The sequence below is a fragment of the Chroicocephalus ridibundus genome, chromosome 8 (assembly GCF_963924245.1).
Source record: "Chroicocephalus ridibundus chromosome 8, bChrRid1.1, whole genome shotgun sequence".
Classification (NCBI taxonomy): Eukaryota; Metazoa; Chordata; class Aves; order Charadriiformes; family Laridae; genus Chroicocephalus; species Chroicocephalus ridibundus.
Genome location: NC_086291.1, coordinates 50,786,396 through 50,798,588, shown reverse-complemented (window position 1 = coordinate 50,798,588; position 12,193 = coordinate 50,786,396). Strand labels below are relative to the sequence as shown.

The window sequence follows — 12,193 nt, the reverse complement described above, 5'->3', positions numbered from 1 at the left end:
GCGGGCGCGGGGCAGCCTTCGCTGGGGCGCCCGGGGCCGGGGTGCACCCCTGCCTGCACCCTGCCCGCCGCCTGCCCGCCGGGAGCCCGGAGCGATGGCGAGGGGGCAGCTGTCGGGGGGCGCCTGGGGAGCCCTGGTGCTGCTGGGGCTGATGCTGCCGGCGGCACCGGCGGGCGCTTGGTACAAGCACGTCGCCAGCCCGCGGTACCACACGGTGGGGCGCGCCTCGGGGCTACTCATGGGCGTCCGCCGCTCCCCCTACCTCTGGCGCCGGGAGCTGCCGGCCGAGCCCCCCCGCCGCCCCGGGGGAGCCGCCCCCGCCGCCGCCCCGCCGCCCCCTGGCCGCCCCGACGGGGAGACCCCGCCGCCCGCCCCGCCGCCGCCGGCTGGTCCCGTCCGCCTCCTGCAGCGCCTGCTCCGGCGGGGCTGGGGATGGGGGGGTCCCCGCCCGGCCCCCGCCCGGCCGCCTCCCGGCCCCCGCGGAGCTCAGGTAACCCCGACGGGCGGGCGGGGGGGGGGGCGCAGTGGAGCCCGGGGGTGTCGCCGGGGCCGGGGGGCACGGTCTGTCCGCAGCGCAGCGGGGTGCTGGGGGGGTGACACCCTGCCTGGGGTGCAGGAGGCTCTCTGCGGTCTCTCTGCGGCACCCTGGGGTGCTGGGGGGGGTGTCTTCCCCTGTTGATGGGGGATGCACGGAGCCGTGGAGGGGTTTCACCGGGTGAATGGGGGTGCATGGAGCCTTGGAGGGGTTTTGCCAGGTTAACAGGGGTGCATGGAGCCATTGGGGGGGGCTGCCAGGTAAATGGGGGTGCATAGAGGGGTTTTATCAGTCAACAGGGGTGCTCGGAGCCATGGAGGGGTTTTCCCAGGTAAATTGGGTGCGTGGAGGGGTTTTACAAAGTAATTGGGGGTGCACAGAGCCTTGGAGGGGTTTCACCAGGTAACGGGGGTGCACGGAGCCTTGCTGCGTTCTCCCATCCCGCAGGAACCAGGATTTCAGGGTGCCCCAAGCAGAGAGCTGGGCTGCCCCGTGGCATCACCCAGGTGTGGGGAGCTGCCCCCCGACACCCGCACCGCCTTCTGCACCCCAGCCCCGGCTGGTCTAGGAGCGTGTGGGGGAGCATGGGGAGCTGTGACCCCACGGGACAGCCCCAGTCCCGGGGCGGGGGCAGTTTACAGCCCCGTCACCTCTCCGTGAGTGTGACCGCATGAGTTGAGTCTCTGTGGCATCTTTGAACTTGAACCACAAGGTCGGTTGCACCCAGCAAAGCGGGTCGGGGACGGTGGGGAGGGATGTTGTTCCTCCCCTCCATGGGCCATGTTTGGAGGAGCTGCGTCCTGGCTTTAGGGCAGAAAAAGGAGCCGGATGATTTCTGTGCCCCCTGTTTGGTGCATCTCAAACCTGCACCCAGGGGGGGCTGAGTTCACGCCAGTGGTGTCCGTGGGGCTGGCAGGCTGGTGATGCCGAGGCTTTCCCGGCATGGCCCCTCGGCAGGACCCCCCTCCCTGCCCGCTCGGGGCTCAGCCAGGCTGCGTGGGACTGGCTCGGGGCTGGATCCAGACATTAAATCTCTTTCCTCTTATGTAAAGCTGGAGCCAACATCCAGCTGAAATCCATGGAGGCTTTTAGCTGTTGGATCAGCCCCTGAAACACGTAGCTGTATTCCTCCCCCTCCTTCCTTTTTTTGGAGGAAATCTGGGATTGGTATCTTTTTGGGAAAGCCCAGACAGGTCCTGTTACCACCCGCAGCCTGGCTGTGTGCAGGCAAAGCAGTCCTGGCCCCGCGGTTGTGGCTCTGGACCCGCATACGTGCGTGCATCCCTCTGATTTCACAGCAAAATTTCCACGGGAGCCTCTCAGGCAGGTCCAAGCCCAGCCTTTGGGTGCCTGCACGGGGTTTATCTGTGGTGCAGAGGGGCAGAAAGGGAGGCTGCAGTCACCGCGGGTCAGATCTGAGCCCACGGAGGAGAATATTTCATAAATATATCATAAATGCAGCGGTGGTTTAAGTGCTGTACGGAGGGGAAATGCGGTCCCAGGTGGGAGGGAGGTGGTGGCGGAGCTCAGGTGCACGGCCAGATGCTCAGGTGAGGCTCCGGAATAACCCATCCCCTCGTCTCCTTTCAGCTTCTCCCGCTTGAAGATGTGGCTCTGTTCCGCTGAAGGGGCCCCGCAGAGATGCTTCAAGCGCCGGAGGAGCATTGACTGCCCGAGGTGGAAACCGTTCACCCTAGCTGGCGAGGAAGAGTCTCATCGGCGGATTTCCTGGTACTCTGACCTCTCTGAAACCATATAGACAATTGCATTCCAAAAAATCTGATTTTTCATGGCCGCTGTCCAGGCGCAGTGGTAAATTCATCTTGTTTTCAGGTCAACCTAGTGCTATGAACTTGGGGAGAAATAAACAGGGAAGATATTTATTTTTGTTTATTTTTTTTAGATTTCTGTACTAGCTTGTTTGCAATATGATACAAACATGTACTGTTTGCTTCCTAGGAACCTGCCCTCATTAAAATGAGAATTGATCAAAGGAAACTTTGGCTTCGTTGTGCTGTGCTTTTTTTTTTTTTAAAAAAAAAAAAAGCAAAACCTGGTACGGCTCTGCATGGGGCAGGCACTTCATCCGCCGGGTCACTCCCAGATTTTTCTGACATGATTTAACTCCTTGACACAGTTTCTTCTGCAGCTTTACAGTAAATCTCTTTTACTGCCCGTCGGGGAGTTACTGCCAGGCTAAGTGTCAATTAAGATGACAAAGTTAGAAATCTTTCCTGGACTGGGCTGAGTCTGTGCGAGTCCTCACTGCTCTGGTTGTTTATTTGCCTGCTTGGAGCTAAATTTTACATGTCTCTGCTGATGAAAATAAATGTTGTTCCCCATGAAAGCAGGGAGAAGCCTCGGGGCCGGGGAGGAGCGGGCGGTGAAGGTGTGCTGGAGCGGGTGGGATCTGGGCTTTAGAGAAAACTGGGATTTGGGGGCTGAGTCTGGCTCCTGTGAATTGCTGAGCTCGCACCCGCCAGCGCTAGAGGATTTTGCAGGAAATCTGGCAAAAAGAGCCGTTTCCACCCGCCTTGCATGAATCGCCTCCTCCTGCCAAGGCCCTGCGGCCGACCGTGGAGCGGGGACGGCAGGGTTTGCGCTGCCTTTGGTTGGGATCTGAAGGAAAAAAAACAAACCATGGTGCTTGTCGGGGGAGCCGAGCCCTGCCCACCGCGCTGCCCCTTGCACCCGGGGTCTCAGGGAGGATTTCAGGTGCTGTAACACCCGAAGGATTGTTCTCTCCCAGCTTATTCCCAACCGGTCTCTCCTCCGTGTCCCCTCTTCCATCCCCACTATGACTTTCCAATTTCCGCTCTTCGTTAGTGCAGCGCGGGGCTCGGATGGGCCAAATGAGACATGATTGCCAATAACCCATTAGGCAGCTGCACTCGAAAGGGCCGTGTACCTGTCAGGGTGCCAGTCAGCCAGTGGAGGGGCCGCCGAGGCCGACTGCCGTTCTTGATGGAGGTAAGTGATAAAATGAGGTAGAAAATGTAAAGGTCAGCTTTGCGCAGGGGGAAGCACAGAGAGGGGGATGAAGGGTGATGTGATGAGAGACGCGACTCGAGTGTACGCTTCTGCCCCCGTCTGTCGGAAAGAAACACTTATACGTGCCAATTACTGGGGCAAAACCAGCGAGACACTCAGTTAACCACAAGCCCTTCACTTTTCACCTTGTAAAATAATTTTTCCGGCTGCTGTTGAGGAGCATGAGCTGATTAACCACCGGGGCTGTAAAATAATTTCCTCTGTGCTGCCAGCTCTCTGGAGAGGTCTGGGCTTTCCCCGGGGGTCAACAAGCCAAATAAAACTGAAGAAAGCTTAAAAAGGTATTTAATTACCTCTCCTGCCTTCGGGCAGGACCCAGCCATCCCTGACGGACGTTAATCTAATCCCTTCTAAAAGACTGGTCCCTGAGGGATGTGCTGCTCTCCCTATGGTCTGTCTCCCGTCCTCCTTGCTCCAGGGGGCTGCGTACCTGGACCACAGGGAACCCCTGTCCTGGCCCCGGGGGTTGCCCCGAGATGAAATGCAGCCCCAGGGATCACTGGGGAGGATGCTGGGTCCCTGCCCAGCATGGGCTGGGTTAGCAGCCAGGAGTAAAGTGGGGGGACAAAAGTTTTCGGGGGGGATCATGGACAGCAGCCGTAGCACCACATCAGCTCCTGGTCCTGTTCAGGGTCCCGGTGCCCCCTGACCCCCGCAGAGCAGCTCTGAGGAGTTAACTGCAGATGAGGAGGGTTATTGCTGGCACCTCTTTGGGATTTGGGAGACGTGGGGGGGTTAGAAAACCCCAGGCGACAGTGGGACACATCACCCCTTCCCTCCCACCGTGTCACTGAGGCTGTGGGGTGGTGGGCAGGGTTCAGGGGGTGCCGGGAGTGTGGTGGTAGCCGGGTGGCTTTGCCATGCCATCTTGTGGCCATGCCGATGCCAGGGGATGGAGAGGCACGGGGAGCTGCAACAGGGATGCGGACGAGCCCTGCCACCATGTCCCCATCGCTGCGTCCTTGCAGTGGGGGGAGCTGCCCCCATGGGTGCTCTCTGTCTGCACAGCCCCGGCCAAGACCATGGGCCTACGAGGGGATGGGAGCTCTGGGCTAAAGCCTGTCCCGCTGCTCTGGATTCAGGCCACCCAGGGATGAGGCTGCTCCTGGGCTCTGTACCCCTGTGCAGCACACCTGGGGTTTGGACCTGGATCCTGCCCCTGGTCCAAGTCTGTCCCCGAGGTGCCGCCTGGGATCTCTGAAGATCCATCACCGCCGGATGGGGCCGGGGCCGGCTGACGCAGCGAGGCTTTCCCGGACGGGGTGCGCCATCACCCAGCCTGCCGTGCCAGCGGATGCATTTTGTTCCAGTCCAAGAGGCGGGCGAATCCCAGGGGCTGCGGCGGGCAGGAAGACGTCCCACCCCGACCCGGTCTGAGCCCAGGGCGGCTCCCTTTCCTTCCCGGCTCCCCAGCCTCTCCCAGAGGACCAGCAGCATCCATGGAGGCAGTTGGGCACGCCGGGGCCAGGGGCTTTGGGTAGGGCAGCGTCTGGGACAGGAACCGGCAGCCCCGGGGGAGTCGGCGTGAGCTCACACCGGAGCTGTCCTGTGCAGATACAATGGCTGCAGGGCCCCTGCGTGCACCAGGAGGAAGAAAACTCCCCAAGGAATTTCCTCCATCGTCGGCTCTGCCCCGAAACTGTTCCTCGCCCCGCCGGGATGCAGGCGGCTGCGGCCGGGGTTGAGCTGGGCCAGGTCTGAGCCCCTCTTGGGTGCGTGGCCCTTGTTAGGTGCAGGGGTGGCTGGGGATGGAAAACCCTTGAGCAGTGCTGGGTATCCCGGATGGTCCCTCTGATGGCCCCGGACGTCCCTGCGGAGACCCCCGGGGCTGCAGGACCCAGTGCGGAGCTGGGGTCTGCCCGGGGTCCCATCCTGCCAGGCTGTCCACACCTTCACGCTGATATCACCCAAGGGAATTGACCGAGGCTGGAGATAAGGGGTAAGCGCTGCAGAGAGCAGGAGATAACATTATCTCTGTGCCTGCTGCTTTCCCTATTTCCAAGCTGTCCAGAGCACTGATAAGGTGACAGCGGCTTAGAGACACAGGCAGATATCTTCCCGGCCGAGCTGCAGCAATGCAGGGCTATTCCTGGGGTGCCTGAGGGGAAACACTGGGTCAGGACCCTCCTGCAGCCCCCACATTCCCATCCCTGAGTCTCCCCCGAGGTGTCCTGAGGGCCATGCCAGCTCCTGCCTCCCCCATGTTGACAGTACACAGGGCTGTATTTGGGGAGTGCCCGGCTGCCTCGCCGGGGCAGCTCACCTGCCGTGGGCACGTGCCACCGGCAGTGGAGGTGACCCGTGCCGGAGCTGCCCTGCCCGGCTCTGCCTGCTCCTGCCCCCGGGCATCCCGCCGGACCCCATGCGCCTCGCCTGGGGATGTGCACACACACCGCTGGGTCCGGCACAGGAGTGGCTGGTGGTGCAGCAAAGATAAAATGTCCTCTCCATGTCCCCTCCAGCCCCACTTCACCCCCTCCCGGGTGATGAGACGCTGGGCTACAGGCACCTTCCCAGGCCTGAGCACTTCCCCTGTCTTATTTTCTGGTGGATATTCCTTCTAATGTGTGCAGGAGAGAGCAAAACCCAGCTGCAGCCCCGTCGGGCAGTGGAAGGAAGCCATCCTCCCCCAGCCCGGCCATGCAGCTGCGGCAAGAGAAGCAGCCCTTAATCAAACTGCACTCCCTGAACCCCATCAAGAGCTGCAAACACCTCGGGGGGGCAGCGAAGGTCCCTGGGGTTGTCCTAGCCCTTCTGCTCATACCAAAAAGATGTTGCAGCAATGGTCCCAGCCCTTCCAGGGTCCCCTGGGTGCTGGGGGTGGCACCCAGGGCCAGACATGTCAGCAGAAGAGCTGATGCCTCCAAAACCCTTAGCCTGGGCCAGGACTTTCACAGCACGGTAGGATTAAACCCAGGCACGGTTGTTTGAAAACACCAGCACAGACCATCTGCACCCCCAGCCCCCCGGGGCTGCTGTGGCGGGGCTGGCCGAGGGAGTGTCCCAGCTGGGTGAAGCCAGAAGCCACCCCCCCATCTCCACCCACCTCCAGCCCTGCAAGAGCCTCTCGAGGTGCTTCTGCTGCTCCCTGCTCAGGCCGCCACCACCCCTGGGCTCGGGTCCAGCTCCCACGTCTGGCGGTGTGGGGCCTCCACTCTGCTTCTCTTGCTGGCAGGAGGGGAGGTGGCTGTGCTGGCATGTGGTGTGAACGAACACCGATGCTTTCCTTGGGCGGCAGCGCTGCCAGCCTGGCCGGGATCCGGCAGGGACCTCGCAGGTGCATTCCTGCCCAGGGAGGTCCCCTCCGCCCTGCTGGCACTTCGGTGGACGTGTTCACCTGCCCTGCTCTGCCACCAGCCTCACCTGGGGTGGGTGCTCCGGGGCGTGAGTGCTGCTGGGGATGGCTGCTACTGGAGATGGGCGCTGCCATGGATGGATGGTCCTGGGAATGGGTGCTACTGGGGATGCTGGAGATGGGTGCTGCCATGGATGGATGGTCCTGGGAATGGGTGCTACTGGGGATGCTGGAGATGGGTGCTTCCAGGGATGGCTGCTGCTGGGGACGGGTGCTGCCATGGATGGGCGCTGCCATGGATGGATGGTCCTGGGAATGGGTGCTGCTGGGGATGCTGGAGATGGGTGCTTGCAGGCATGGCTGCTACTGGAGATGGGCGCTGCCATGGATGGATGGTCCTGGGAATGGGTGCTACTGGGGATGCTGGAGATGGGTGCTTCCAGGGATGGCTGCTGCTGGGCATGGGTGCTGCCACGGATGGGTGCTGCCACAGATGGATGGTCCTGGGAATGGGTGCTGCTGGGGATGCTGGAGATGGGTGCTTGCAGGCATGGCTGCTACTGGAGATGGGCGCTGCCATGGATGGATGGTCCTGGGAATGGGTGCTACTGGGGATGCTGGAGATGGGTGCTTCCAGGGATGGCTGCTGCTGGGGACGGGTGCTGCCATGGATGGGCGCTGCCATGGATGGATGGTCCTGGGAATGGGTGCTGCTGGGGATGCTGGAGATGGGTGCTTGCAGGCATGGCTGCTACTGGAGATGGGCGCTGCCATGGATGGATGGTCCTGGGAATGGGTGCTACTGGGGATGCTGGAGATGGGTGCTGCCATGGATGGATGGTCCTGGGAATGGGTGCTGCTGGGGATGCTGGAGATGGGTGCTTGCAGGGATGGCTGCTGCTGGGCATGGGTGCTGCCAGGGATGGGTGGTCTCAGAGAAGGGGGCTTGCAGGGATGGGTGCTGCTGGGGATGGGTGCTCCCGAGGGTGGATGCTCCTGGGGACAGGGGCTGTAGAGCCAGCTGGAGGGCTCAGTGCTGCTCTTACATCCACGTCCTTGTTGCAGCAGGCACAGTGGCACACTGGCGTGGCACCGGCACCAGCCCCAGCTGGTGTCCAGTTCAGGAAATGAGCTGTGCCAACACCAGCCTCTTCAGGAGCAATCCCTTTGCATCACTGCTTGCACACTTGTCCGTGGGTGTGCTGGTGTGTGGGAGGTCTCGGGTGTGCCCAGCCTGGCTGGGGACCATCACCAGCTCCACGCTGGCTCAGCACCAAGTTGCCACCGGGCCCCTTGCGGCTCGGTACCTCTCACGCTACTATCTGTTGCAAATAATAAAGGACCTGGGTGGATTTCTACCTGCCAGCGTGTGCAAGAGGGATCTCCCAGCTCTCGGCAGCGTAACTGAACTTTCTGGATTTTCACAACCCATAAAGCATGTTATTAATCCTCCTAATGATCAGTTCTCCTTCTATCTCTATAAATCTAACCTGGAAAATGTTTACAGCTCAATAGTGCCACACACAGAGGCCTAAAGAAAAGGAGACTGCTTTTTATAAGTGCTCCTCCCATTCCCAGTTCCCCTGGCAGCGCAAATAAATCATCGTCCTTTCCCCACTCTGCGAGAGTCGCTGCTCCCCGAGAGCGGACGGGACCCAGCAGCCCCATGGTAAGTGATGGTGAAACGATGGAGGAATGCGTACGGCCGCGTCCATGCCAGGCGGAAAGCCCAAGACTTCATTTATTAATAGTCAGAGCCAATTACTGCAGTAGCAACGTCTCCCTGCAGCTCCCAGCGAGGACCATCAAGGGCTGACAAGGGTACGTCCCTGAGCTTGGGTAGAGGACCTGGGTCTTCTTCCACACCCAGGCAGAAGGTGACATGGGTGGCCAAGGTCTCCTGGAGGCAACCAGCCCAGCCAGCCCCGGCTCCGGGGTGGAAAGCTGGGTGTGGAGCAGGGGGCGGATAAACACCGGCCAAAGCGTGCTGACAGGGAGGAGGAGGCTGCGCAGGAGGAAGAGCATCTCCCTGCCAGCGGCTCCCACGGCTGAGGTGGAAACCAGTGTCCCACGAAAGCTGAAGGGAGGGGTGTCCGGCAGCGCCCAGCCTTTCCCTCGCCCTCCCCCTGCCTTTGGCAAAGCTCCCATTCCCGAGCAGGACAAGCACAGGGGAGCGACCCGCATCCCGGGAGAGGGCTGGGAGAATGGAGACACCACAAGATCTGCCCAGAGCCTTCCAGCAGGTGTGAGGTGGAGCCACGAGTGAGACATGGGGCTCCTAGTGTCTTGAAAACATGTGTCCTCTTTGGCAGAAGGTGGCCCAAAGGCACTTGTGAAACCTCTCTTTTGTCTGGAAGCACCCGCACAGCCCAGCGACTCCATCACCAGCAAACCATCCTCGCCCTCAAAAAGCCCCTCACCCTGACCCTCCACCCGCCGTAGAAACAAGCCAGCCTGAACAGGTGTAAACTAGATGTAAGCAGATATAAACAAACCTAGATACAAGGAAGAATTTTTTTATGCTGAGGGTGGTGAAGCACTGGCCCAGGTTGCCCAGAGAGATGGGAGAAGCCCCGACCCTGGATACTTTCCAGGTCAGGTTGGATGGGGCTCTGAGCAACCTGATCTAGTTGGAGATGTCCCTGCTCATTGCAGGGGGGTTGGACTAGATGGCCTTTAAAGGTCCCTTCCAACCCAGACCATTCTATGGTTCTATGATTCTATGAACAGGTTCAGGTTATCAGCTGAGGTTTTGCCCGTTTCTGAATGAAGATGGACTTTATGGGCTCCAAAAATCCCTCCCTCCGACACACCAGGGAGCCTGCCAGGCGACCCTAATTTCTGTAACTGTGAAACTTTTCACAGCTTCTGTATGTTGCGTTAGTGATGCACCAGGATCAGGCCCAAAGCAAACAGGGTTCAGGACACAGGTGTAATTCTCTGTTGCTGCTCAACCAAGTGCAATGACGGAATTAGAAGCAGATGTCAAACAGAAAGGGCTTCAAACCCTTCCAAGCCGGTAAGCACACAGATCCCCTGAACTCCCTCAGCCTCCGGGCCGACCCAATTCAGACTTAAATATCTGCCGAAATCAAAACATGCAGAAATTTAAATGGAAAAACCTCGCCTGTGCAGTGTCTGCTGGATTTAATCACGGCTCTGTTAGACCAGTAAGTGCAGGAGCCCTCCTGGGCTCCCTCTTTTTTTCTGACAACGGGCTACAGATGGGAAATGGCAGGATGGCCTTGAGAACTGAAGGAGTTTTGTATCGTGTGAGGATGAACCTTTGCACAGCGCATTTTCAAGTTCTTTCCAGCTCCTTTACATGAAGAAGCCTTCCCCATCAGCTGCAGTGGGGAAAAAAAAAAATACAGCATTTCTCTTGGAACCATGTCCGTGCCAAAGCAGGCACTGAGCTGTGCGTCCCAGGACAGGCAGGACATCCCAGACCCACGCACAATCACAGCATGGCTCCGTCAGTCCCCAGAGCGGTGGGATCATGAAATAAATGCTCCATTTTTGGCTCACAAGGTGTGTGACCAGCAGCAGGCAGGTAAAAATCCTGTGTTGAGTTGGGACTCTACCAAATCCCCTACGTGTCCCTGCAGGAGAGGGGACCCAGCAGCGGCTCATCGGGGGTCCCGATGCCCCAGGGAGCGAGTGCTGGGATGGTGCTGCCTCCTGTGCCCGGGGGAGACGGGCAGGGACGCTTGGGCACAGGAGGTTTGCTAAAGCCATCCCAGGAACGATTTGCAGATCCGGGCATCTCTGCTGGGTTACATCCTCTTGCTGGAGAGCTGACACTCAGTACCTGACCCTCCTTAATTCCTCTACAATAAGAGATGGTTTGGGGGGAAAAAAATGCCTTTTGGGAACACTGAGGTTGGAAAAAAAATCCACAAATTCAGGCCACACTTGAGCAAATGCTTGTACAATTTTTTTGTGCACAACAAGCATTTTTTTTACAAATTCAAACATCCCATTTTCGCCTTTTTAAAATGATATTTCCCCCTCTTTTTGTTTTGCAAACTACCAACACCTTTAAAAAGACGTTCAAAAGGGTTAAAACATTCTGTCTGACCACCCAAAAGATTTTCTCCCTCGTGTTTTTATTGCACTGAATAAAAAGAAAAACTTCTTTTGTTCAAATAAACTTGAAACAATTCCTTCTCCTCCCCGCCTCCCCTCCGGTTTTTTTTGGTTTAGCCAGTGAGTGGAAAAATCAATTATTCGCACTCCTCCAGCCTGATAAAAAGCTTCAGGGCTCCACAAAGAGGCTCAAGGGAGTGCTCGCCTTGTACAGCAAATAAAACAGTCTCCGAATTTCCCGGCTCTCTGGCCTCCTCTCGTGTCACCCAAGATTTTGTGCTGAGATGGGCGCCTCTGCAGCGCTGCAGAGGGTAAAGGAGTGTTGGAGCAAAGGCAGCCGGCGTCCTCCCTGGTGGGACCTCGCTCCGGGGCTCAGCCCGCTCCCGGCAGCGGGTGACAGCCACCTCGAGGGACAGCACCAAGCGTTCACGGGGCTGGTGCCCACCACCCAGCCACAGCCACGCTGCGCTCTCTCCTTGCAACGTCCAAACAGCCACATTGCCTTTGGAAATGAAAGGGGGAAGAATTGCCGGAGATAAATAATGCCATTTTTTACCAGCATAGCGACTCTCCTCTGAGACACATCACCACGCATCTTTTTGGTTCAAGCATCTTTCCTTTGAAGAATGACTTTATGTCTAACTGCAGTGGAAGTCTTTTTTTTTAAGAACAGACTACAAATTAAAAGCAAATCAATATTAATTTCTGGAGTCTTAGTTACTGCCTCAAGCTGGCCACTGCATTTGCTTCAGCTCTATAAAAATCTGTTAGGAAAACAGTTGAGGAAGGAGAAGTGCCACTGAGGAGGGCTAGAAAATCTGTGACACAGGAATGCGACACGCAGCACCAATGCTGTGACAACTAATCTGGGTCATTTCCTCCTTGTAAGAGATTTCAAGGAAATGAAGACCAGGAATGCAAAAGGGTGAAGGTGGGGATCTCTGTGTTCCATCAAAACAAGCTCATTTCAGGTGAAACCTGGATGGCCTCTCCGCAGGGGCACCCAGGATGGAGCAGAAGCTTTTCCCTGACGGGAACGTCTGGGACTGGAATGGCAGAGCTGCCCACTAATGAAACCTGTCCCCGACCTGGCGTTCAGGGGGACACAAAACATTTCTGAGCTCCTCCCCCACATGAACGTATGAAGTGCATCAACCCAAGAGCTCCGTGTGTGCCAGGCTGGCTGGCTCAGCAGACACAAGGAGCTCCGCATCTCCCCATGG

The 12,193-nt window shown here is 58.5% G+C and overlaps 1 protein-coding gene across 1 annotated transcript; it reads left to right on the top strand.

The window, feature by feature from the left end:
• On the top strand, positions 1 to 2,439 carry NPW (neuropeptide W). Its single transcript, XM_063345063.1, has 2 exons — positions 1 to 490; positions 2,126 to 2,439. The coding sequence occupies exons 1-2, from the start codon at positions 95 to 97 to the stop codon at positions 2,159 to 2,161; spliced, it is 432 nt and encodes a 143-aa protein (XP_063201133.1). The 5' UTR covers positions 1 to 94; the 3' UTR covers positions 2,162 to 2,439.
• The last annotated feature ends 9,754 nt before the right edge of the window (positions 2,440 to 12,193 follow it).